General features: G+C 40.1%; 1 protein-coding gene across 8 annotated transcripts in view; it reads left to right on the forward strand.

Annotated features, from left to right (window-relative positions):
* Window positions 1-26,952, forward strand: part of Obsc (Obscurin) — a 980,481-nt gene that overhangs the window by 202,367 nt on the left and 751,162 nt on the right. For 2 of the 8 annotated variants that reach the window (XM_068225413.1, XM_068225414.1), the window contains exon 4: window positions 17,866-17,975. In XM_068225413.1, the coding sequence (XP_068081514.1) occupies window positions 17,866-17,975 (110 nt within the window). Of the gene's footprint in view, window positions 1-9,072; window positions 14,041-17,865; window positions 17,976-26,952 lie in introns of those variants that run through there. The other 6 variants (XM_067137343.2, XM_067137344.2, XM_067137345.2 and 3 more) reach the window with 6 other exon arrangements.

Below are 26,952 nucleotides of genomic sequence, written 5' to 3' on the forward strand. Positions count from 1 at the left end.
TTAAAATTTATCTTGCCGTCCAGTGCCCTCAAGGCAGCATTATTCGGTTAAAGATGTATTAGCTTCGGTTGCATGTAGGAAACCCTTCCTTGACTTGAATCTTGATTGCAAGTTAAGTTGAATCATAAGAGGATATGGATCCATACTTCTTCTCCCAACGTTTTGATGCTATTGTTCTTCTTACATTTCACGCCGGGCTGAGTGGCTCAGACGGTTAAGGCACTGGCCTTCTAACCCCAACTTGGCAGGTTCGACCCTGGCTCAGTCCGGTGGTATTTGAAGTTGCTCAAATACGAAAGCCTCGTGTCCTTAGATTTACTGGCACGTAAAAGAACTTCTGCGGGACTAAATTCCGGTACCTCGGCGCCTCCGAAGACCGTAAAAGTAGTTAGTGGGACGTAAAGCAAATAACATTATTATTATTATTATTATTATTATTATTATTATTATTATTATTATTATTATTATTATTATTATTATTATTTAAATTTCACGAGTGCTTCGCCCATCTTATTAACAGAAGTCTGTCGTAGAGAAGTTGTAAGCACCCTGTTTCGTAAAGGGCTATATCGACTATAGTAATATGGACAGAGTTCCTCCAGACTGGTGTTGCATTTACAGTAGCAGAGAAATATTAAGCGATCAATCAATCATTAGTGATCTGAATGTAGGGCTGTCGCCCAGATGGCAGCTTTTCCTCAAAACGTTTTCATAGAACTTACTCTTACTCTTCGTCCTATAAATGATTATTTGCCCTAATTTTTCGTCTTGAATTCCAACTTTATCTTCATATAATGCTCTTTGCTACTTTTAAACGCTCCGCTCAAGCTTATTTGTCTACTTATGTTATTCCACGCCATCTCTCCACTGACAGCTCGAAACATACCGCATAGTCGACCATCTCATCTCCTTACTTCCAAGTCTTCCCAGCCTAAAGATTGCAACATTTTTATAACACTACTCCTTTTGTCGGAAACCACCCAGAACAAATCGTGCTTTTTTTCTTCGGATCCTTTCCAGTTTTCATATCAACTATTCCTGGTGTTGATCCCGTACACTGGATCCGCACTCTAATTGGCGTCTTATCAGAGACTTACACGTCCTCTCCTCTACAGTATATCCTTACTACAACCCCTAAAGACTCTCATAATCATGTGAAGAGATCTGTAACCCTGCTTAACCCTAAAGAAAATCATTCCTTATATTAACACGTAGGTACTTACAATGTTCTCTACGAGGTGCTATCACCCCATCAATACAGTAAGTAAAAGTGAGAGACTTTTCCTCCTGCTGAATCTTGGTACTTTTCATTCCATTTACCATCATACCATTGTCTGCTGTCCATCTCACAACATTTTCCATGTATCTCTGCAATTGGTCACATCCTGCAACTCGTTTACCACTCTATACATCATCCGCAAATCTGTGATTCCAATTCTTTACTCGTATAATTTATATATACAGTATATATAAGAAAACATGAAGGTTCAATAATACTACCCTAAGTGACCTCCCTCTTAATCATAACAGGATCAGATAACCTATTCTAATTCTCTGAGTTCTATTTTCTAGAAAATTAGCCAGGAGATTTAGCGAGGACGTTCAGCTCCGGTGTTCGCTATTTTTATAGTTCCCGTATAGTATTTTATGTCGCATACGTTAGTATCTCGGTAGCAGTGTTCATAACTTAGGGAATAATAATAATATAACTTAGAACGAGAGTCTGGAGAGATTGGAATTCCCATAAAACTGGAAAAACTTGGCAGGAATTAAGATCCAGAAACAAACCACAAAAATCATCAGATGTGAGAAACGAAAATACAATCACGAAAGATTCGCAGGAATTGAAGGGTTAAGCAGGGTTACATATCTCTTCACATGATTATGAGAGTTTTTAGGGGTTGTAGTAAGGATATTGAAAAATAACACACGAAATTTTTAAACTTTCAGAGAATAAATATCAAATTACCAAGCACCTAGCCTTTGTTTCAAACGTCCGAATGGAACTCTAGAAACAAATAACCAGGAAAATTGCAAATGTTCGCAAAAAATTTTCAGAAACTTTTAAATTGTGAATCTCCTGGAGAACAACTCACCTTTGAAAAATCCACACAAAATCCAGATTCAGAACCACTTACATTAGAATAAATCAAACAAATTATCAGTGAACTGAAAAATAACAAAGCTCCAGATGATGACGGTATAATTGCCGAAATGTGTAAAAAATTGGTGGCGAAAGTCTTGCCTCGAAACTTCATGCCATTCTCAGTGATATCTGGATCACGGAAAAGATTCCTGTGGACCGTAAATGTGCACTAATTCACCCACCGCACAAAAAAAGGTGATAAAACTGACATCAACAACTATAGAGGTATCTCCTTGGTATCAGTTACCTATAAAATTTACTCCAAAGTTCTACTGATAAGACTTAAAAAACAAACAGATCACCTCATTGGAGGATACCTGGTAGGTTTCAGAAAGGACAGAACATGCACAGAACAAATACTCAATCTCAAAACTATCTTACAAATGCGCAAAACTAGACAAACAGTGATCACCTTCGTAGACTTAAGAAAAGCATACTGTATGACTCCATAGACAGACATACACTTTTCAAAGTACTCGAAGAATTTAAAGTAGACAGAAAAAGAAGAGAATTTACCAGACAAGCATTAACTGACACTTCTTCCAAAGTTAAATTCTTAGGGGAAATAACTGAGCCTTTTGATGTCAACACTGGTATTCGACAAAGCGATGGACTGTTACCCCTCTTGTTCAATCTTGTTTTAGAAAAGTAATCAGAATCTGGGAAAAAGTAGTTAAAGGAGTAACACTTGGTAGACAACTGAAAAACAGAATTCACATGCGGTGTCTAGCTTTTGCAGACGACCTGGCAATTCTTTCTACTAATAGGCAAGAAGCAATCCACTCCTTCGAAAACCAACATGAAATTGCAGCCAAAACAGGACTTCAAATATCATATGAAAAACCCCAGTACATTGAAGGAGCCTCTCGATTCCTAGATGGGCGAACTATGATGACTAAATATGGACAAATTTCACAAGTAAATAAATTCAAATACCTTGGAGAAATCATTCAACCTTCTGGATTAAATCGTGAAGCAAATAAGGAGAGAATTACTAAATTACAGAAAGCATATCGAATGACTTGCAACACATATAACAAAACTCATTATCTCGGAAAACAAAACTAAGACATAATACAGTAATAAAACGTGAAACATTATACGCATCGAAAACTTTAATCATTGGCGGTAGATCACTCATAAAAGATATAGAAAAGCAAGAAAGGAACATTTTACGGAAATTTTTGGTCCAGTCTGCACAGAGAGAGTATGGATGAAAAAGAAATCTCATGAAATTTTTTGCCATAATGAAAAACTCTGACACTGTCAGGAAAAGGAGGTTGAAATTCTATGGTCTTCTCAAAATGAACAATGATAGACTGAACAAAATAATTCTAAATCTCTCCCTCACACTGAAAGTCAAGAACAACTGGCTAAATGAAATAGAATCAGATCTGCAACATCAATCAGGAAACTGGGAATAACCGATCTGCTTTCAGAACACTGATTAATAATCATTGTTTCGCGGTGCCAAAAGCTAGTGGACAGAAGAACGTAAGAAGAATTTCAATGAGAGGATGAAGAGATTTTGGAAAGAGAAGAAAGCAAAAATCATCAGCTAAATAAGTTCAAGTGTTCTCCTCAGCTTGGCATAACGATGTGAATAAATAAATAAATAATAATAATAATAATAATAATAATAATAATAATAATAATAATAATGTTCCACCTTCAGCTGTCATACATAGTCTAGGCATCACCGAAGAGTCGTACGAGGGAAATGAGTGATGTAAGTTTCCCGTTGCTTTCCACGCCTAACAATAATGTGCTATTTCATATTAGTCTGCCAAAGCCCGCTGAAATGCATACATCCAACCGAGCCTATGAGTGACACCTTCATACCATTCATCACAGGGACCGACTGCATAAGGATTGGGATTACTAGTAACTTTCATACCTCAGTCACTTTCGTATTTTCAAACCCAAAGAAAGATCTATGAAAGAACAAACTTGCTGTAGCTCATAGGCTACTAGAAGATATGTGATAAATTATGTTTACAAATGACTGACACAAGGAATTTGTCCTTTTATTAAAAAAAGCAAGGACACAACAAACCCGAAAGGCCATGGCCTACCACACGCCAGCTGCCCAGGCCGAAGGCCTGCAGATTATGGAGTGTCGCGTGGTCGGCACGACGAATCCTCTCGGCCGTTATTCTTGACTTTGCAGATCGGGGCCGCTATTTTGTCCTCACATAACTCCTTAATTGTAACATCACGTAGGCTGAGTGGACCACGAGCCAGCCCTCAATCCAGGTAAAAATCCCTGACCTGGCCGGGAATCGAACTCAGGGCCTCCAGGTGAGAGGCAGGCACGCTACAGCTTCATTGCCGGGCTAATTTACTGGTATTATTATTATTATTATTATTATTATTATTATTATTATTATTATTATTATTATTTAGTAGACTAGTAAAATAATCTCATTATCAGCATGAAAAAATAGTTGCCTTGTCCTTATTAATATGCATATTATTATTATTATATATTATTATTTTATCTTTAAAATGTTTATATTGCTTTTATGTCAAGTAAGTAATAGAGGACCTTGTGATAATTAGTTCTATAAATCTTACTGTTTAAATATTGTCATGTTATTTTTTATTATTACGCGGCATGCTCCATTGGATGCAATTGAAGCTTACAGGGTTTATGGTTGGGAGGAGTACTATTCTGGTATTTGAAATAAGGTGCCAATATCCTGTCAGAATTTTCTTCCGAATCCGTCAGGTGTTAGTGTACATTTTCTTCTAATAGTATATTTCCTCGGATTCTTCCATTCAAAAAAAAAAAATCATATTTGACCCCTTGCAATTTCTCCCATTTCCAGGAAGAAAATGACATTATTAATAAATAAATAAATAAATAATAATAATAATAATAATAATAATAATAATTTTATTGGCTTTACGTCCCCCAAACTTTTTTTACGGTTTTCGGAGACGCCGCAATTTAGTCCCGCGGGAGTTCTTTTAAGTTCCAGTAAATCTACCGACACGAGGCTGACGTGTCTGAGCACCTTCAAATACCACCATACTGAGCCAAGATCGAACCTGCCAAGTTGGAGTCCGAAGGCCAGCGCCTCAACCGTCTGAGCCACTCGTCCCGGCATTATTATTATTATTATTATTATTATTATTATTATTATTATTATTGAGTAAAATAGTAAAATAACATCTCTCATTAACAGGATGAAAAAAACAGTTTTCTGGTCCTTATTAATAACCTAAGCATATGATTAACTTTTATCTTTCTTTTTTTTTTTTTTTTTTTTTTGCTAGTTGCTTTACGTCGCCCGGACACAGATAGATCTTACGGCAACGATGGGACAGGAAAGGGCTAGGAGTGGGAAGGAAGCGGCCGTGGCCTTAATTAAGGTACAGCCCCAGCATTCGCCTGGTGTAAAAATGGGAAACCACGGAAAACCATCTTCAGGGCTGCCGATAGTGGGGTTCGAACCTACTATCTCCCGAATACTGGGTACTGGCCGCACTTAAGCGACTGCAGCTATCGAGCTCGGTAACTTTTATCTTTAAACTCTAATATTTATCTTTATAGTCTCTCATAAAAGTATGTACGTATTGTATTATCTCATTTAATATTTTATCAGACTTAACTTTAATTATTAAAATATAATTCTCCTCACACGTAGATACAAACCCTGTGCATATTTACAACAAACATTATATCTATAGGTCCAGTTATTTATGAGAAATGTTTACCTCCGAGGAAGTTCTACAGTACCATAGGTTCTTTCTCTTCTTGGGCGACTGGTTATCTCATCATTAACGTTCCTTACAAGTCTTGACCTCCTTGATGTTAGAGTGATTTAAAAGTAGGTGTAATTATTGTAGCTGTACAATGAATGTTTCCATCATGTTGCGAGGCCTAACTTCTTAAATTCACTTCTCTTGGTATTATAGAAAAGTTCGGTAATCCGATCTCCCTTCCTAGGTAGCCCCCATGGTGCAACAGCCCCGAAGCGACAGCTGCTCAGCCCGAAGGCCTGCAGATGAGGTGTCGTGTGGTCAGCACGACGAATCCTCTCGGCCGTTATTCTTGGCCTTCTAGACCGGGGCCGCTATCTGGCCGTTAGATAGCTCCTCAATTGTAATTACGTAGGCTGAGTGAACCTCGAACCAGCCCTCAGATCCAGGTAAAAATCCCTGAACTGGCCAAGAATCGAACCCGAGGCCTCTGGGTAAGAGGCAGGCACGCTACCCCTACACCGCGGGGCCGGCTTTCTAGATGGCAAATTGCCTATATTATTTTGTTTGATTTAAATCATATTTCTGCAATCCAAATTATTTTTGTTAAATTGTTTTGATATGCGTTAAACGATTCGTCCAAAGTGAATGCAAAATTATCAGAGCAAATACTTTAAAAGCGTGATAGTCTGAAAATGCTGAGAAATCTCCGAGCAAACGTATGGAGGCGTATCTCCACTTTGTCATTTAATGGGTGTAGATTATTCTGTGTGCTTTAAGAACGAGCTCAAATTATAACATCACCACAAATTGCTCAAAATGCTGCTTATCACTCTCCTAACATAACAGAACTTCGCAAACTTTTTAGTGGAAAAGGGTTTATTGGACAGATGTATATCAAATAGTGAGACAAGAAATATATTATTACAAGTGCTCAGATTTCTCTAACATGTCACATTTTTATCCTGGTCTCCTTATACAAAATTAAATAAAACACATTTCTATATTTTGTGAACGCGACGATAGTTATTATTGGCTATATAAAAGCATATTTTACTATATCATTAAGTTATATTTGAAGAAATACTATAAGAATCTCTCTTTGATTATGTTATAATTGTTTTCGCCGTTCGGCCACTTGGCTAAATGTTTACCGTAGTGGCCTTCGGCTCAGAGGGCCCCAGGTTCGATTATCGGATGGGCCTTAACCACGTTTAGTTAATTCCTCTAGCTTGGGGACTGGGTAGTCTGTATTCGTCTACACATAACACATCACACTACAAACCACCACAGAAACACGTAATAAACCCTCCACATAGGGTTGGCGTCTGGGGGTAAAGCTGGGCTAAATCCATACAAAGTGCCGATCCCAAATAACTAGGGAAAGGCGAAGAAGAAGAAGAAGAAGAAGAAGAAGAAGAAGAAGAAGAAGTGGGTGATGACCTACCTGTTATTTCCCTTTAAACAACAAACATCATAATCAAGAAGAAGAAGAAAAAGACGACTAGACTAGTCTTTCAAACCAATCCTAAATTCGTGATACACTCGAGAATCGAACTGAGGTTACTGCTAGGACGGAAGTATCAAAGTAAAAAAGAAAAACAAGATTGTGAGGAAATGAAGTGGCAAGGTACCTCTGTGGAAGAAAACTGTGAACGTAGCTGAGAGATACTAAATTTAAATCCAGTTCATTCTTTCACTTGTCGCCTATTTCATTCTCTATTTCGACATACGAATTTTGAGGGTAATTATTCATGTATTCATGGACATTGTATCGCAGTGTTTCCCTCTGAAGGTTTTATTACTATTTTTAAAACAAAGCCTTCTAGGCATTATTAGAGGTCATCAGTAGCAACTGCTGGGCACAATATGATGTGATGAACGGTCATCACGGTGGTATGGCACACAGCCGACTAACAAGGACTCATTCAAGGTTTAAGTCCCTGATGACCTAGTTACATCGTTTTGTGCTTTTAGTCTTAAACATGTATTGTTTGTGTCCAACATGACAGTGTACAACTGTGTAAGAGGCTTGGTAAATTAAGTAATGTTAGCAGCAGGTATACACAACAATAAGTCACATTCCACAAGCAAGAAATTTATTCTTTTAGTATCCGTTTGATGAGTCTGGCGTACTGCCACCAGCTCTTGACCTTGCCTTACCTGCTTGAACATCTTCGTCTCTTAAATACGGGCGTCCTCGCGGGGCGGAGTCGACTTGCTTATAGACCGCAGCCAGCCCCGTGGGGAGGGGGAACGCAAGTTTTGTTTAGTGAACTTCGGTAGCACTCGGAACTATTCGTAAAACTCTATTAGGAAGCACGAAACCACTGCAAATTGAAACTATACTTGTGGACGCGACGCAGGTTTTTGTCAGTCGCCGAAGAAGCGTCGCCTTAGACACAAGGTGTGGTGCGCGCGTGTGGATGTTGGTGCTACTGGTGCTTGCTTGGTGCATAAGACGACATTCGTGCTAACATCACTTCTTCCGACTGAAGAAACATAACAAGATCTATTAATTACACAATATAACATCGTGCTGTGTGTGCACAAGTATATGTGCAGATGTTTTTAAAAGATAGTTGACGTAATTTCACCCCGTTTTGTTGTAATTAGATGAGGGCATTAAAAAATATTTATCAAATTTATACTGAATAGTTGAATTTTAAAACTAAAACTATTTTTATTCATAACAAAAGAAAGCAAGTTGGTGCCGAAAGTAATTACATTACTGCGAGCAGCTTTTAAATCTTACAAGTGAAGCAAGCGACTTCTGTTGCAATTCCGTCCAAATAAAGTGAAGCTAGGAAACAAGGTGATACAGTATATCTGCAGTAGTTACAAGAGTGACAAACTTAGCCGGGTATGAAGAGAAAAAGCGTGTGAAGGTACTTGGCGGAAGGGCTAATGTACGTATATAAAGTGTAATAAAACGTGTTGACGGAAGAGTAATAAACTCTTTGGAATCTCTCCAACAATAACAATTACGAGCGTGGTTCGGCTAGGTCATTGTCGCTGTGTTTATTGCGCGAGCCACACTAATCCTGACTTACCGATAAGTTTTGACTGTGCTACTTAACAAGCATTACCCACGTATGATCATTTGAACTGTAATTATTCAAACGTAGTGAAACATTTATCCTGAAGAACGGAATTTGAAGTTGATCGCAAGTAATTTCGAAACTGGACAAGATTATTTTTCCTTAAACAATTCAAGAAAAATTACTTTTGTTTTATTAAGTGTAAAAAGGAACTTGATTCGTATTAGAAACGTGTTCGGTGAAATTCAACGTATACTATTTTATACTATTGAAAATAGTTCCACTTTAATTTAGTCCGTTTCTCGGTTAGCGATGTCTTTCTGTCGTATCACAGGGAAGAGCAAGGGCCTTCCCAAGCCAAATTACTTTCCGTTGTTACCTCCGATCTCCCCGGCGGACGCGAAAAGGTTCTGTCGTATCACTGGGAAGTCTTACGGCCTTCCTACTCATCATTTTATACCAGTGGTGATGGTGAGGAATATTAAGAAGAAGAGGAAGCAGTGTCCTATTACTTCAAATTCCGACGGCAACGAGAAACACAGTTTCTTCCCCGATGGCTGTGGTGATGTTATTTTGAAGAAACGTCACGTTGTTCTAGCGGACTATAGATATGTGTTTCCTATTCTGGATGAAACAGATGAGGAACAAAAATCTCTCTCGGCCATTCTGTCAAAGAAGCTGGATGAAGACGATGAAAACAACAACAAACGATATGTGTACACTGTGGAAGAGCGACGTTGCAGCCTCGTCTTCTCCGCCAGTCTTGAGGCTGCGGTGAGGGACGGTGATGTTCGGGACGTGATGTTCGCCAAGGACACAGACACCGTGCTACTCAAGCTGAGGAAAGGCAAAAACGTCTCCTTGGACGTCCGGGATATTGCTGTAGAAAATTTGGAGCTGTGGGAAGGAGAAGGACCCAGTGAGGAAGCCATTAGGGAACGGGAGAAAGCAGAGGCTCAAGCCAAGAAAAAGAAACGCAAGAGGAACGATGGACTTAATCTCGTTAAAAAGATATTCGAAGCAAAGGAACGGGCAGCTGAAGTCGAGGAAGAGAAACAAGCAGAAATCGAAGCGGCAAAGAAAGCTAAAGTTGTGGAACTAAAATTGAACACTAAAGCGAAGGATGAGGCGAAGAAACAAGCGAAGGGGAAAAGAAAATTAGACGTTGTTCCTGAAGTTATGGAGTGGAAGGAGTTTGATGAACGAGCATCGCACGTAGATTCGGCCAACCTGCTGATGTGTAGTGGTGATTGGCGGGACTTACTAAAACCGCTAGTGGAAGACTGGGACTGGGATACTTTTGAAAGTCAATCTAATGAGGGTGTAGGCGTGCCTATCGTGACAGCCTTGCCAACACCCTTATCTGTTGTTCCAGAGGTGCTTGATCTCGGTCAGTCTCTTCCAGGACTCGTCCAACAACAACCTGCTGATATGAATGGTGATCTTTGTGCTTTGCAACCCGTCACAGCCGTGGTTCCACTGTCACCTCTCTTGGCAGAACCTGATTTATATGTCCAACAAGCACTGAAAGCCATTGAGCCTGCTATGCTGTCCAAAACAGAAGATGTAAAGAAAGTATTTCTCTCCAATGCTGAAGAAAATAGGCTCACTCTGCTTCCTAGTGTCGAGGAGATTCCTGAGTTGATGACTAAACTACAGAGTGGCGTACATACAGAAATTGGTGACAAGGGCGGACATCGTGTGCACGGATTAATGCTGGATATTGGAGCTGCTCAGAGGTTCGTAGCAGGACAGACCGTCGATACACCGAACGGTCCAGTGTTTGTTCCTGGACAGACTATTCAAACACCGTCTGGTTCCGCTTTCATGCCTGGCCTCACTGTGTTAACTCCAGACGGCCCAATGCTCATTCCAGGACAGCAAGTTTTGGTAGAAGATAAGAATGGAGTGACGACACCTGTGTTTGTAGCTGGTCAGACGTTAGCTACAAGGGATGGTGAGAAATTTGTGGCAGGGCAGTGTATTCACACACCTGATGGACCTAAATTTGTTCCTGGGCAAACGGTCATCACATCGGAAGGACCTAAGTTCGTTGCTGGGCAGATTGTACTTAATATCCCTGATGAAGGAGGAGCACCAACAACACCGAAATTTGTGCCTGGACAGACTGTGATGACTCCTGAAGGTCCTCGGTTCGTGCCTGGTCAAACAATTGTATCACCTAATGGAGAACATGTATTTGTTCCCGGCCAGAGCGTTAGGACTGACACTGCTTGGGAGTTTGTGCCAGGCCAAAGTATCAAGACAGAAGAAGGAGAGATCAAATTTGTTGCTGGACAGACTATCATAACAGAAAATGGTCCGAAGTTTATACCAGGAAGGAGCGTAGTCATCGATACAAATGAAGCACCGCAGTTTGTACCTGGTATCACTGTGGAAAGAGAAGATGGTGCACTAAGCTTTGTTCCAGGCAAAACAATTCAGACGCCAGAAGGTCCAAAGTTTCTTGAAGGGCAAATTTTGAAGACAGCTAAGGGAACCATGTTCGTCCCCGGTAAAACATCCGTTGCGGAAGACGGGACCAGTGTTATGGAGTTTGCTATGGCGAAGAGTATTTCTGATATCATGGTGACTGATACTGCTTTAGTGGGACTGGCTATTGACTCAGTGTCAGCAAGTGCATTGCCCGCTGAAAAGAGTGAGGTTATTTTCGGACATATGGTTCAGACTGCTCATGGGGTCGAGTTCTTCCCTGGAACATCTGCCGGCTTGCCTGCGGGAAAAGTAGTACCAGGGAGGTTAATCCACGGTGAGGAGGGAGAAGTTAGGTTTGTTCCAGGGATGTTTGTTGAGGAAGAAGGTCGCTTCGTGCCAGGACAAGTTGTGCTGACCGAAAATGGTGAACAGTTTGTACCTGGGCAGGTAGTGGAAACTAGTGACGGACCCAAATTTGTACCTGGCCAAGTTGTGGAAACAAGTTCAGGACCCAAGTTTGTTCCAGGTCAAACAATAGAAACTCCTGAAGGACCTCGTTTTGTACCAGGTCAGATAGTGGAAACCAAAGCAGGGCCTACTTTCATACCTGGCCAAGTGATATCTACTGTAGAAGAAGGGTCTAGATTTGTGCCAGGACAAGTGGTAGATACTGCTGACGGTCCAAGATTTGTTCCAGGTCGCGTAGTAGAGACTGGGGATCGTGTAACCTTTATACCCGGAAAAGTGGTTGAGACTAAGGAAGGTCTTCGATTTGTCGCTCCAGATCTCCAGGACACTCCTGAAGGTGAAGTGGAGTTCTCGGTGCAAGGATTCGAGGTCACCCCCGAGGAGCTGAGACTGCTCAGACCATCTCACGTTGGGGCTGCTAGTTATCCCACGTCTGGTGGAGAGATGACCATAGACTCCCGAATGTTGAGACAGCTTTCAGACGCTGGGATGGCCGTCGGGAGGCAGGTACCAGCAGACGTTCCTGGAGTGCATGTGAATGCAGAGGATGGACTTATGGCTACAGAAGTAGTTCGAGTGCTGACAGATAAATTAGGATTGACTGGCGTCTCTGCTGTGAAAATGGGGGATGTCCTGGCCACCGTAGTAAAACTAGGAAGTGAAGTATTAGATCGCCAGAAAGTATCCAAGTCCAAGTTGGATATCAATAAAATATCAGAGAGACTTGTTGAGGGAATGAAGATGAGTAATGTCGATACCGCTTGCGCAGGGGATGATTCGATAAGAGAGTTTATTCAAACGTTACTCTCTGCAGTAGTACTTACTGCGTCTCAGATGAAAGACCAGGAGGACTCACGTGAAGCTATCATAGCTTCTATTGGTCCTGTGTTCGATGAACTGCTGAAGGATGTATTCGATCTTCAGCCTACCTCGAAAGACCGAGCTGCATTGGCACTTGTAGAATCACTTCACAATTACTTGGTACTACCTGGTAGTGTCAGCTCCATACGACAAGATGCTGTAGATATGTTGAGAGACGACACGGACAAAGTGAGTTTGTTGCGTAATATTCTTTTAGACCAAGACGAAAATGAAGAGAATATCATAGAACAACTGGCAGAGGTTCTTCAGAGCTCTGACGGAGGACATCACGCCCGTGAAGAGCTTATGAAAGTTGCGTTCAGGAAAATTTCCCGCTGTAACCCCGACCTTCTTGGATTAGTGCTTGACAAGGTGTCAGAGAGTGTGGATGGAGTTAATACCGAGAAGGACGCAACTGAAACGCTACAGAGAGCAATAGTAAGCGCCGTTCGTGAGAACAGTCAACTGCAGTTACAAGAAATGTTTTCTGATAATGAAGATCATAGTATGAAAGGTTTGGTCCTGCAAGCAGTGGGTCTAGCTAGAGCACTGGGCATGTATGATGCAGCCACAGCATTGATGGACATTCTGTCAGATCCACAGTGCACCCATGTTCTTGCAAGAGATGTCGTTGCTGTAGATATCCTCCGACGTCTAACTGTGATGCGACAGCTAGCTGAAAAGAGGCCACAATTTCTGGCTGCTTTAAGTCAACTTCAGAGCGATCCTTATCTTGCGAGGTCAGATCCTCGATTGAGAGAACTTGTTAGAGAAAGTGCTGCGTTGATGGTGGTTCCTGAGGAGACTCTTCCATTGCAGTCTTCAGCAGATATACCCATGTCTTTATTACATGCTGATAACAGTCTTGCTATGGAAGACTTCTTAGTTACAAGAGATAGACGACCAGGGCCGTTGTTGATTCTAAAACACGGTTTACAAGCAATCATTCCACGAGAAGCAGCAAGAGATGTACTGACCGGACAAGTGGCATACACCGTACTGGACGAAAATGGTATCCGGCACTTTGAACCTTTGCACGTATTTTCTGCGTTAAGGCTACCTCACTTGGCGTCACACAGGTTCTCCATGTACTGCTGTCCTGTAGCTCCGAATGACGATGAGGGTAGCTACACAGGTACTCTTACTCCCGCTAGCTCCATAGAAGACCTCGATATAAGTACCCTGACCACCACTAAGAGGTACAGCACCCCAGACTGGACGCGGACGTTGGATACGGACACGTTCAACACTTCAAGTAGAAGATTCTACACAGCCAGTGGCGACAGCACACCTCCATTCCGGCGACGACACCGAGGATCGCTGGGCAGTGCCCTTTCCTGGAGCAGAGATGGAACTCCCACGAGAACACAGGCGTCCGAGGTTAGATCCAGTCCCGCAAACGTCAAACACCTGCTGTTCTCTGTAAAAGAATGGTTGATTACATTCTTCTACAGGATTACATGAATCATCTTGAAGTTTGACGAGGACTGGTTAAGTCCTTTTCTCTATTTAGTATCTAAGTCACTTTTTAACCTAACATCATGTAGGGGCCCTTCGTGTCTTTATATGTGTTGAGAAATTAACATTGCGTCTCTTCTATTGATGTGTGATTTTTTCGTTGGCTAATATCTTTTAAGGCTGAATGTTCACGTTTTTCCTTTCTCCATAGCTCTGTTGTGTTCTCGATTGTCATGCATATGAAGGGCTGCCTAGCTAATGCAAGAAGAGTGTGCTTATTTGGCTCGGAAGGACGTAGGTTTGATTCCCAGTCAGGAAGTAGAAAAATTTAAGAAATGAGATTTCCACTTCCAGAGGTATACATGGCCCTAGATTCTTTCATCCTGTACCAAAACTGAGTATCAGGTTAATTCCTGGAAGCAAAGGCGGCTGAGCGTACAACTAAGCACTCTATCCACTTACTGCCAAGGTCACGGATAGTCGAAGACGTTATCCTCCAGTCCTCCAACGGCCTTCATGGTCTGTACGAAGATGGCTTTGCTTTGCTTTATCCTACTTATGAATCTCTTCATGCTTATAATTTCGTCTATTGATTTTGATCGTAAGGCCATTGTCCTTTAAATTGCACCCGACCATCACTTGTCCTATTTTCGGGAATCTATTTACTTTGAATGATCTTGGAAAATATAATTATCGATAACTATATTCATGGTCTTCTGAAAATTTCTCGTCTATCTGACTATCTTCTCATTCTCCGATTTATTCGGATAATATTTTTCTGTGTGTTTGAATCTGTTTTACTGGCTATTTTACGTATTTCCATGGATGGTTATATATATTTAATCACAAAATCTGAAACTTTAAAATGAAAGTCGTAAGGTTTTATTAAGATACATCAACAGTGAAAACAACACCGAAATCTCACCAGTTTATATTCAGTATCAAGTATCAAGATAATTCGTTATCAGCTGATCAAAAAGAAAAAAAGAAAAGAAAAATTAAATCACTTAGCGAAATAAATTAGTTATTGTTTCAAGTAAGGAGCTAGGGAAACCTTGGACTTAGTTCCATTCCCTTTACGCGTATGAAGCCTGTTCGATAACCTGCGTGGCTATAGTGTCTGTACCTGTGTGTACATGTCATTGGTGGAGGCTAGGTTCGGAAAGGAAGCGGCTATGAGCTATATGTTAAGTATCATCCTGGAGTTGAATTGGGCACATTACGGGAAACCATTACAAGGATGACTGAGTGGAATTGTAACACAATTCTACTTTTAGTTGTATTCCCGTGGGGCAGAGCCGAGAATCAATCCTAGGCTAATAGTGCAGAAAGCCCCTATGCTAATTCCTAGACCATGGCGACGGACTTGCTGAGTAGGATTACAGTCCTCTGTAGGCAGAGTAATTTCCGTCGCTAGTATACGGGATCTGTTTGATACTGTTTATTACAATACTGATAGGCTATTATTCTATCATTTTCGGAGTAGCCTTCATTCATTTGTAACGCTTATCTCAAAATTGTTTAAAAATGTTGATTATTGACTGAAATGTTGGCGCATGGTCGTTGCCCTAAAGCAATCGCTGTGTAAAATATTTCAGCACAGAGAGTTGGCTGTGCGGTTAGGGTCGCGTAGCTGTGAGCTTGCACTCGAGAGATGGTGGGTTCGAATTCCAACATTGGCCACCCTGAAGGTAGTTTCCGTGTTTTCCCATTTTCACACCAGGCAAATTCTGGGTCTGTACCTTAATTAAGGCCACGGCCGCTACCTTCACAATCCTATTCATTTCCCATCGTTCCGTCGCCGAAAACCTTCGATGTGATAGTACGATGTTAAACCACTATATATCAGCTTAGAACTGTGGACTGTGGGGTTCGAAGTTGTGCGAGTTTTATCAAACAATTCTCGTTCTTAATTATATGTGTGTTGTAGATTAGTATTTGTCCGACAACATCGTCGCATAGTGGTATTTTCTGGCACAAGGGCGATGTGCTGTGAGTTGAAATGAAGGCCTACTTACGTTGAAACATAAAATTCCGTGAGATCTCCAAAGTTAAGCAACATTGTACGTGATAACCACTTGGATTGGTAACTCATGTGCATTTGGTTATATGGGGATTGGAAAGGAAGAGGCCACCCTACCGGATGTAAACTCTAGCCCAAAATTTCAGGAATTCCTTGGCTTAGCTGGGGGCAATGACAAGGTCCCTTACGCCCTGATTTGGTCCACTTGGTTAATAGTTAGGAGTTAAATTTATTTGGGGCCGAGAATGAGAAGTTTAAGTCGGAACTTTTTAAAAGTGAAATTATCTTAACTTTTTTGTGGGGTAAAGGTATACACTTTCAAAGTTTCAGGAAGTATGTGAAAGTTCACTGATTTAGTCACTGCTTATTTTACCAGTGACAATGTAGTTTGAATTATAGACAATCCATTTGGAATTTTCAAACTGAGGAATCCATAACTGTGGCTTGGTTTTGTTGTACGCTTCACTGACAGGTCTTACGGTGACGATGGGATTGGAAAGGGCTTGGATTGTGAAAAAGCGACCGTAGCCTTAAGATACACCCCAAGTATTTTCCTGGTGTGAAAATGGAAAATCACGGATAACAATCTTCAGTGTGCCGACAGTGGGGTTCGAATCTACCATCTCCGAAATGCAAACTTACAGCAATGTGACCCAAACCGAGTGGGTAACTTGCTCGGTAAATACAATTCTGGATCCTGTGACATATTAATAGAAGTTAAGAGAACTAGAAACAATCAGGTTGGGTTCTAACATCTTCCGTTGTATAGACTTGAATCCTTCCCTTCACTCACAAATTCCAGTTTTCTTAATCACATAGTTTTAAAAATAATAATGTTCATTATTATTTTTATGGTTTCAAATAGATTTTTAAGATGACATTAGGTGTTAATATAAAATGGAGTTATGCTGTAGCATAACGATATATCAGCTTCTTCTTCATTATCTTTTAGCCTCCAGAATGCTGTCTCATTCAACATCATACTTGTTTCTAGTCTTTGTCTCTTTCAAATGGTTGTTCATTCAAAAATTAGATGAACCAATGTTCAATGTCTTCTTTTCTCGGAGACTGATGAACGAGCATTTAAGACTATGTAGAAAGTCATCGTCTTCGTCATAAAAATCGAATTTCTCTATATCCTGTAAATCTACTTTAATCACTCTTCAATCTACCTAAAATCATTTTCTTATGGAATTGAGTTTCAAATCCTTGATGATTTGGTTTTCTCGCCTTTGTAGAGTCCGAATTACACGTCATTGTAACCAAATCACAAGTTGCTTGAAGAACGCTGTAAAAAAAAAGAAATGATTTCGATGTTGTTAAGGACTACCATGTGATTGCAGTTTATGACATCTGAAGAACTTGACTCTTTCAGCTTCCGCTCTCCACTTAAATAGCAACTTGTTCTTTACCAACTCTTCTTTTTCATCTTTTTGCTTATCCATCTGTTGTATTCTTCTGTAAATGGATGCTCAATATTAAAACAGTGAAATTTGAGATTTTTTCGTTCCACATATTCGATGGTTTGCTTTATTTATTTATTTATTTATTTATTTATTTATTTATTTATTATCATGGAATGAATTTTGATAGGGAATGGACCAGTCCATAGTACTATTACACATTAATTACAGGGAGATTCCGTAAATAATGACAGGAATGTGACTAGGGGCGAACATATCCTCGCTCTCTACTAAACAGTCTTCCTCTTCATTTTGTTTCAGATGTCCGATGTGTTTGTTGCGACACAAGACTACACATCCGACGCCACCGACTCCATTTCACTCAAGAAAGGCGAACTGGTGGAAATCCTGGATGCGGGAGATTCAGTCAAGTGAGTTGTAATACACGTACTGTACTGTGAGTGTTGCTAAACCTGTGAATGTCGATCTTTTCCCCCCCGGATTAAGGGTAACAGACATAGGAAGGAAATAATCGATGCTGGGTGCAGAAGTACCTTTCAATCGGGAAAGGAACTGCGTTATAATACAAGGAGATCTTAGTAATCATATTCGAATACAAATTGGGGCAAATATTCATTTATAGGAAGGGGAGTTAGGGATTGGAATAACTTAACAAAGGAGATGTTCAATAAATTTCCAATTTCTTTGCAATCGTTTAAGAAAAGGTTAGGAAAACAACAGATAGGGAATCTGCCACTTGGGTGACTGCCCTAAATGCAGATCAGTAGTGATTGATTGATATACGAATGTTTAGCCACTTAGGGCAAAATAATAATGTTATTTTTTACATCCTACTAACTATTTTTACGGTTTTCGAAGACACCGAGGTGCCGGAATTCAGTCATACAGGAATTATTTTACATACCAATAAATCTACCGACGCGAGGTTTGAAGTATTTTAGGGTACACTATTGTTCACATTCAATTTATAACATTGCTCGAGATAGTTAAGTACAGTCGCTAAAAACGAACTCGGGCATTTTATTGTATAAGTTCGTAACATTTTTTAGGAAAGAACTTGAACCTATAGAGGGAACGTTTGTTGCGAATATCCAAATGGTTTGTAACTACAGGGAAGCTGAATTGAAATACACTCCGATTTAAAAAAATATTTCGAGGAACATGTAATGTACCTTGAGCGACTATACAAACAGTTGTTGGGTCAGCGAGCAGTTGAAAAGCCAAAGCCATCTCCATACAGGCTATGGAGGCCCTTGGAGGAGTAGAAGATAAAGGCTTGCACTGTTCGTAACCTCCACACAAAATGAGATAGAGTAATTAATCCTATGCTTGGATGATTTTTCCCCCAGGAACTAACCTGATACTCATTTTTAGTGTAGGCTGAGTGAACCTCAGGGCCATATGCCTCTCCCGAAGTGGAAATCTCGTTTCTAAATTGTTTCGGGGTCCTGACTGGGAATAAAATCCACGTTTTTCAGGACGAATCTACCACACCTTTACCGCCTCGGATAGCCAGGCCCTCTGCGATGAGTTACATAGCCGTAGACAAATGTAATACTATCACCACCGCTATTATCGATATGACATTGACGAGAGATGAATTCTAATGCATTGTTATGGCGACAGGGCAGGCCAGTACCACTTTATAGCCCAGATCTGATCAGATTCAAAACCCTATTGTGAACGAGTCGCCAGTTCATATGAGACAGCTTATCTATAACATATTTATTTATTATCCGGGCTGAGTGGCTCAGACGGTTGAGGCGCTGGCGTTCTGATCCCAACTTGGCAGGTCCGATCCTGTCTCAGTCCGATGATATATTTATAGGTGCTCAAATACGTCAGCCACGAGTCAGTAGATCTACTAGCACGTGAAAGAACTCCTGCGGGACTAAATACCGGCACCTCGGCGTCTCCGAAAACCATAAAAGAAGTTACAGAGATGTAAAGCCGATAACATTATTATTATTGTTATTATTATTATTATTATTATTATTATTATTATTATTATTATTATTATTATTATTATTATTATTATTTATGCTTTTGTAGGTGGCGAAGTTAGGGCTCTTGGCCTTCTCTTACACTTGACCACTGTAGTAAATGGAAGCAGAGCTTAGAGTACATAATAATATATAATCTACACAACAATACATTACACATTTCTAACTCAGTCATTCATTCATCCAGTTATACGTCAGCTGCATTCAACAGGTAGTCTCGGCAAGCGGTGTTAAATGAAGGTAATGAAGTGTTAACTTTGACAACGACAGGCAGGGAATTCCAAAGTCTGGAACCCGTCATAACAAAAGAATTTTTATACATAGAAGGATCGGAGAACAGTCAAAGTCTGCTTCTTTGTTGCGTCTACAAGAATGTCACACTAGTCGAGACTGGGAAGCAATAGTGATTCTATGAGTTTGACTCTCACATTACATCGAAAATACTGTTTCATTTAAGAGAATTAAGCCTCTAAAATATCGTTTTAGAAATAGTTTTAATATGTTTAGACCAATTTAAAGTTTTGTTCATTGTCACTCCAAGATTTCTCACAGTTTGGCTGAATGGAATATATCTGGCATTCAATTCAATTGGAGGAATAGTTTCGTCTGGTAGTGTAGTCAACAATTTTTGAGAGCCAATGATGATTGCTGGAGTCTTGGAGGGGTTAAGGAGGAGGGAATTTTTCAAGAAATCATTGTAGTCCTGTTACATTCAGCACCTCATGTACTCTGAGTTGACGCGTATTCGAATCTGGTTTAAAATCAAAAGATATAAAGAGGCGTATGTCTAGCTCAAAGTAGTTCCATTCATAGAACATGCATCTCAGAGTTGCAAGTTATACAATGTAGAATTTAACTAGATGAAACCTTGTCGATGTATAATTGAAAACTAAGTATGGGTTTGTTGAATTTGTTAAGTGTTCATCCCGCAGACCGGTTAGATACCCAATAGCTCCACTATCAGCTACCACAGATTGTCTAGTCGGGTTGCTCTCCTCACGGAACCAGAATGTCCTATTACATATCACTCTGCCAAGTCCGCTGAAAAACGCATACCAATTTACCCTATGGGGGAAAGTTTCACACCATTCATAACAGGGACTGGTTGGATAAGGAATGGGAATACTATCACCGCTCATACCTCAGTCACTTCCATTTTGCCACAACCAAGGGTGAGTGAGACAAGTCAATGGAAGTAAAACACTGTTGTTGCCCATATCACTAGGCAGGGTGCACTGTGAACACCCTGTCTTACCAGGGCTTAGGTATGGAATAGGTGCTTTGAGAATATGGACCAAGTACCAGAAGACCTAAGAGAAACACCACTGTAAAGTAGCAACCACGTGAGATTCGAAACAGAATCCTCATTCACTACAGCTGCTGTGTATAGTGATGTGATGTCCTGTGGCCTCCGGAGAGGCATGGTGTAGGTCTTTCTGGTTGACGTCCATGAGTGACCTGTGGTGGTCGTGGTGATGATGATGATAATAAGGCAGGGATAGAGTGGAACCCGGTGTCGCCATATAGCTTGATCTTGTAAAGTAATACCAAGGGGGTCTGTTAAAAGCTTTATATCCCCATCCGACGAACGAATCACCATCAACACTGCGATATGCCCTCACTCCATATGACCAGTGTGGAGAGGTTTGAAACTGAACCCACGCTTTTGGCACGCAATCTAGTGATTAGCAATTGTAAACCACCACCTCTCCTGACCGCCAACGGCCGTAGCCGTGTTGAAACACCGGATCCAGTGAGATCTCCGAAGTTAAGCAACATTGGGCGTGGTCAAGATTTGGATGGGTTGCCACGCGCTGTTGGTGGGGGTAAGGGAAAGGAACTGGCCACCCTACCGTACATAAACTCCGGCTCAGGCACACCTCTGCGGAGGTTCGGACCTGCATTCAGGCCTTCCTTACCTGCCGACCAACATTCTGAAGGTGACTATTTTTCCACCAACGGGGCTCGAACCGGCTAGCCACTGTATCAGACCATACAGACTTGACGCCTTAACGATCATGGCTACTAGGTGAGCACTGTATATGGCGGATACGTATATCTTGAATGTGAGCCGTACATAGCAGGAGAACATTTTCCTCTGACTTCAAGAGTGTAACTGCATGAGCTTTACATAGCAGGTGATCCTTTTCTTCTGACTTCAAGATGAAAAGCCTATCCAATAGGCCAGTTATAACCACGACCCTCCATTATCGTTTGTTAGTTGGCAGCACTTCCTCAAAATACCAACAATTCCATCAAAATGTAAGCAGAGCCTCCCAGGAGTCGTGTTAAATGCAGTCGAATCAATGGCTAGCACACACACCTAAAATACATTAATATACAAGGAATGGATGTGAAATATTATTGTTTTACTGGACCATCCGCCAGTGCATTACCGAGTAATCACATTTTAGTCATTCAACATCAAACTTTCACTGAATTTGTACACTTTTAGTTTGGTTTGTTTAGAAAATAAAAAGCTTTCGACATGTTTCACACTACGTGGAGAGAGGGAACTATTTCCGACCTCAGTAGGTGGTGTCCGCCAAGTACTTGAGTTTGATCCTACAGCTGTAATAAACTTTAGTTTTAACTGGCTGATGCCAAGTGATATGGAATTGACAGTCCCATAAAACTGGGGATGTGAAACTGAATGGATCTTGAAGAGAAAAACAACAACGTGTTTTCTCTTAGATCGGGCAGTTTTGATGTGAGCATTCGATACGATTAAAGCTTATTGCGATTATAGTTCATTAACAGGAACTAAGCTTCTGCCATTTGTTAGAAAATAGTTGCAAGTGTTCTTGGGATGCCATTACTACAATATTCCTAGTGAGCATGTGAGGCATGAAGCATGTTCGATAAGCATGTAATTTTATGGGGAGCATTGTACAAAGAGTTAATAAATGGTTCACATGATGGTTCTTGATCATTGGAAATGTTCGTAATTTATAAAGATATATGTACTTCTGTTTTCATCAAAGAATTTTGTCTGAATGTAAAATTCTTAGATCATAAGAATATTTTCGTCAGTCATTCATATCTCTTTCATTATCATGAGTTATTTTTCATTTTTTACATTTCTTAAGCAATTATTTTCAGATTATTCTCCTAGTAACATCGCTTTGGTTCGGGTGATGAGGATTTTGTCACATTACTTTGTCATTTTAGGCCGTGTGGCACTCCTAGCCCTTTCCTTGTCTTATCGTCGCCATGAGATCTATCTGTGTCGGTGCGACGTAAAACAACTTGCAAAAAAACTAGGCCATGTGGTAGGCTAGTAGGAAGGTGGGTACTCTAACATTATTTACGATGTAAGTGAAACATCATTTACGTCTAACTTGAGAATTAAAAGTAACTTTTCGCGAGGGTAGATCATCATTAGGGTTTTTCATATCAAACGTGATACCTATCTGCCCATCCGTACGACTATTTTAGTCTGACACCTCTCAATCCTCAATCTGTATAGTTAGAACCTTGAAAATATATAAATTCCGTTATTCATAGTTAATCATAAAGATGCCTTAGAAATTCTTAAAACTATAGTGGGCCGATCGTGAAGTTATTTCACTGTGCTGGCAGGACCTAGTGTTTACAGTGCACTATGTCTTCTGGTATGGGCTAGAGCAATTTTGTTACTTTCATTGATCTGTCTCAGCTTTATCCTTGGCTTTGACAAAATGAAAGTGACTGAGGTATGAGTGATGCTAGTAATGCCATTCCTTCTGCAGCCAGTCCCTGCTATGAGTGGTGTGAAGATATTGCTCATAGGGTCAGTTGGTGCATGCATTTCAGTGGGCTTGGCAGACTGATATGTAATAGCAACTTCTGGCTTGGTGAGGAAAGCAACGGGGAAACTACCTCACTCCTCATTTCCCTAGTACGCCTCTTCAGTGATTCCTAGGCCATCTATGACAGCTGATGGCGGAGCTGTTGAGGATCCAACCAGCCTTCGGGCTGAGGACTAAACATACATAATTTCGTACCAAGATGTGTGAGGGTTTTAATTCTGGATGATATAAGTGAATGTTGCGAAGTGGAAAGCTATGCCAATGATCCGCATTTTTGTATTAATTCTATCCCTGTCAGTTTTGTCTTCATTCATTAGAAAGAATTAACACAGAACTGGAAGAGAGAAAAAAATCATCCAAAACTGAAGAAGGAAGATCGAATACAAAGTTGAAGAAGTGAGGAAGGAGTTAAAATTCTGGATTTCCCGTCTGATAGTATTTTATTCTCTTTCAGCTTCGTGTTAATTCTTTTTAATTCACTTTTGTGTTTGTATTCATTCTTTCTTCTTACAGTTTTGTGTTCATTCTCTTTCTTCAGCTTTGTATTCATTCTTTCTTTTTCCTTCTGCTAGCATGCATTCAGATTAAATATATCAAATTGTGTGTTTTAAGTCTAGACCATGAAATATCATTTGCTTTTTATATAGATAATAGGCCGGTAAACATTTATTTGTTCCATCTCTATATACTTTCTGAGAACTTCGCATATTGCAAATTGAGGAAAGGAGTATATCAAGTAGAACTCCCGATTTCCCGTTAGTTAGCAAGGGATGCTTCTTTTGGAGGAATTTGTATCCTCTTTTTGTAATATGTATAATTATATATATTTCTCTTTAAAATGGGACCGTGCTGCAATTACTTTTCATAACTTTATGACTGCGTTATAAGGTCCTGGGTACGAAGCGAGAGACGATCTAAGGCACCTGCACCGCTTTCAACGGGTTGTAGGTTATATTTATTCTTGGCCACCTAAAGTGACAGATTTATACCGAAAATAAACGAAACACATAAAATGAAAGCAATCCTTGCAGCCAAAGTCAACACGGTAGAGACCTAAAGCAATTGGTGGTCGTAATTTCTCAGTTCCATGTAATGGAGGAAATACTGCACACTGCATATTTATTTTGGGGAAGTCTCTGTCGTAAAACATTGAAGTTGCCAATGAATTTAGATCGCCTCCTCTGGCATCTTACTGAAACTGACTTGATCGAATACTGTCACGAATTCAAATAACAGAGGACAATGTCGTGCCTATTTTTACATTTAGAGGAGGAATGCTTCGTATTGTTAAGTGGCTGTGAAAAATGGCCAGACCATTCCCGAACTGAAGACCTTTTCTTCGGTAAAATACGATTTATTTAACTGTTAGTAACTCGCTGTTCAGTTGTATATTTATAGACTAATAGCTATTGTTCTCTTCTGTGAAGAGCTAGTTTTTGTACATTTGCAGCAATAACGATGCCCGACGAGTCCACCATCTTCCCATCTGCTTTATGATTACTTTTCCCTTCATTCCTCTAGTGCTCCTTCTCATATCTACTGTCACCTTCATTATCTTCCTGGTTTAAAGGAAGCAATCGTGAGGTTATGCATCTTATAAAGACAATCACCACTACAACCCCCACTATTCACATGGCAACAATATTTCCATATCCGTGAAGTTCTCCTATTGCAGGAGTTGGCATAAAATTTGAATGAGTAAATATCTTCGTATTTTGCTTCTATCAAACAATCTACACAATACTCAAAATTACATTTAAAGTAAGTTTTGTTTGAAATAGTTCTTAATAAAGCAGATCGGTTTTAAAACATCAAAAAGAAATAACTTAACCCTCGCCTTAGCTTTCCTTTCTCATTTGAATATCGCAACGAAAATTAGCCCAGCATCTAAGGTAGCCTTGGCCTACCAAGTGACCGCTGCTCAGCCCGAAGGCCTGCATATTACAATGTGTCATGTGGTTAGCACGACCAATCCTCTCGACCGTTATTCTTGCCTTTCTAGACCGGGAACTAAAGTTGTAAAATATATACAAAGTTTCATAAACGTATGGCTTGTTATTTTCACGTCATACATAAATTGAACCGATGGACTTTAAGGTCTTTATTTGACATGGAGATGTTTTAAATCAAATAAAATTATCATTTTCACGATATACAGACAAAACGTTAATTCAATTTATAGAGAATGAGATGTCATCAATCACTAGTTTTCCACTCATTTGTGCTTTTGAAATATTGAGGTTGAGTGATGGAATAAAGCAACTTTCTTGGAACTAGGTCATAACAGCTACAAACTTATCTTCACTGAAACCCCCAGACACTAATTATTTGGCAACATCCACGTGCTTGACATTACTGCGCGAAGGTCTTTCCACAGTTTTTGTGAATGCTTTCCAAGTTGCGTGGTTGAAATATACCCAGCTGAGGTCACCCGGACCCCCCCGATACCCTCAGATACACCTCTTCCGCTACTATGGGTGTTGGAAAAACCATCGCTTTGCTTTACAGTCAGTTGCTAATGTCACGTTAAATATATATAGCCTCTCTCTCATTGCAAGCAATCTCTAAATGTTCACCACTCTGTGGAAACTAGATAAAGCAACTAGCTATCACACATTGATCCTTCTACATTATTGGATATCATTAATTCGGTTTGAATTGATTTTCAGTCGCTAGGTAGGCCTATGTCGTATATTAAAACGGAAATATGTTATTCATCTACTGGCCATGCGACGTAATTACACTAATCCTGAGAAGCTGATCGTCCACGGAAAAGTAGAGGGAAGTCGGTCCAAAAGAAGATTATTATTGAGATTGAAATAATTATTATAAGAAGAATTAAACCTGTTTAGTCTTGAGGTCCTTAGGAATGAGAAAACAAGTACGGTAAAGGATTAATTACTATCCTACAATGTTTCGAACATTTGTGAAAAGTCGTAGTTTAAATTACCAATTGATTAAATGTTTTGTTGAGATGTATAGCGAAAAAAACATACCCTTCTCCCTCAAAGAAAAATGATAATATCCTTCCTTTAAAGACGATAATAAAAAATGTAAAATGTTTAGATGGAATTAATACTGGATTTACTGTTCGGTTTGCTGTAAGTAAAACGAATCCTACCTATAACTTAATTTGGACAGACTGGATCGAATTTGAATAATAATGTTATTGGTTCTACGTTCCACTAACGATTTTCAGAGATGCCATGGTGCCAGGTCTCGTAGAAATTCCGGCGGATTTAAGCACCTTCAGGTACCACTAAACTGAATCGGGATTGAACCCACGATCTTGAGCTCAGAAAGCCAGCTTTCTACCGGTTTATCCACTCAGGCAGGCGATAGAACATGAGTCTTCTAACGTGGAAGTAACACTGAACCTTTCAAGAAGAATAATAATAATAATAACGTTATTAGCTTCACATTCCACTAACTACTTCAACGAGTTTCAAAAACTCAAAGGTGCCGGTCCAGAAGACGAACACCAATGAGATGGCTGGACCCAATCGAATTTCACAGGAAATCGGGATATTTTTGAAACGAAGCTGACGTATTTGAGCACTTTACAAATATCACCGGACTTAGCCCGGGTTAAG

Source organism: Anabrus simplex, chromosome 1 (genome assembly GCF_040414725.1).
Source record: "Anabrus simplex isolate iqAnaSimp1 chromosome 1, ASM4041472v1, whole genome shotgun sequence".
NCBI lineage: Eukaryota > Metazoa > Arthropoda > Insecta > Orthoptera > Tettigoniidae > Anabrus > Anabrus simplex.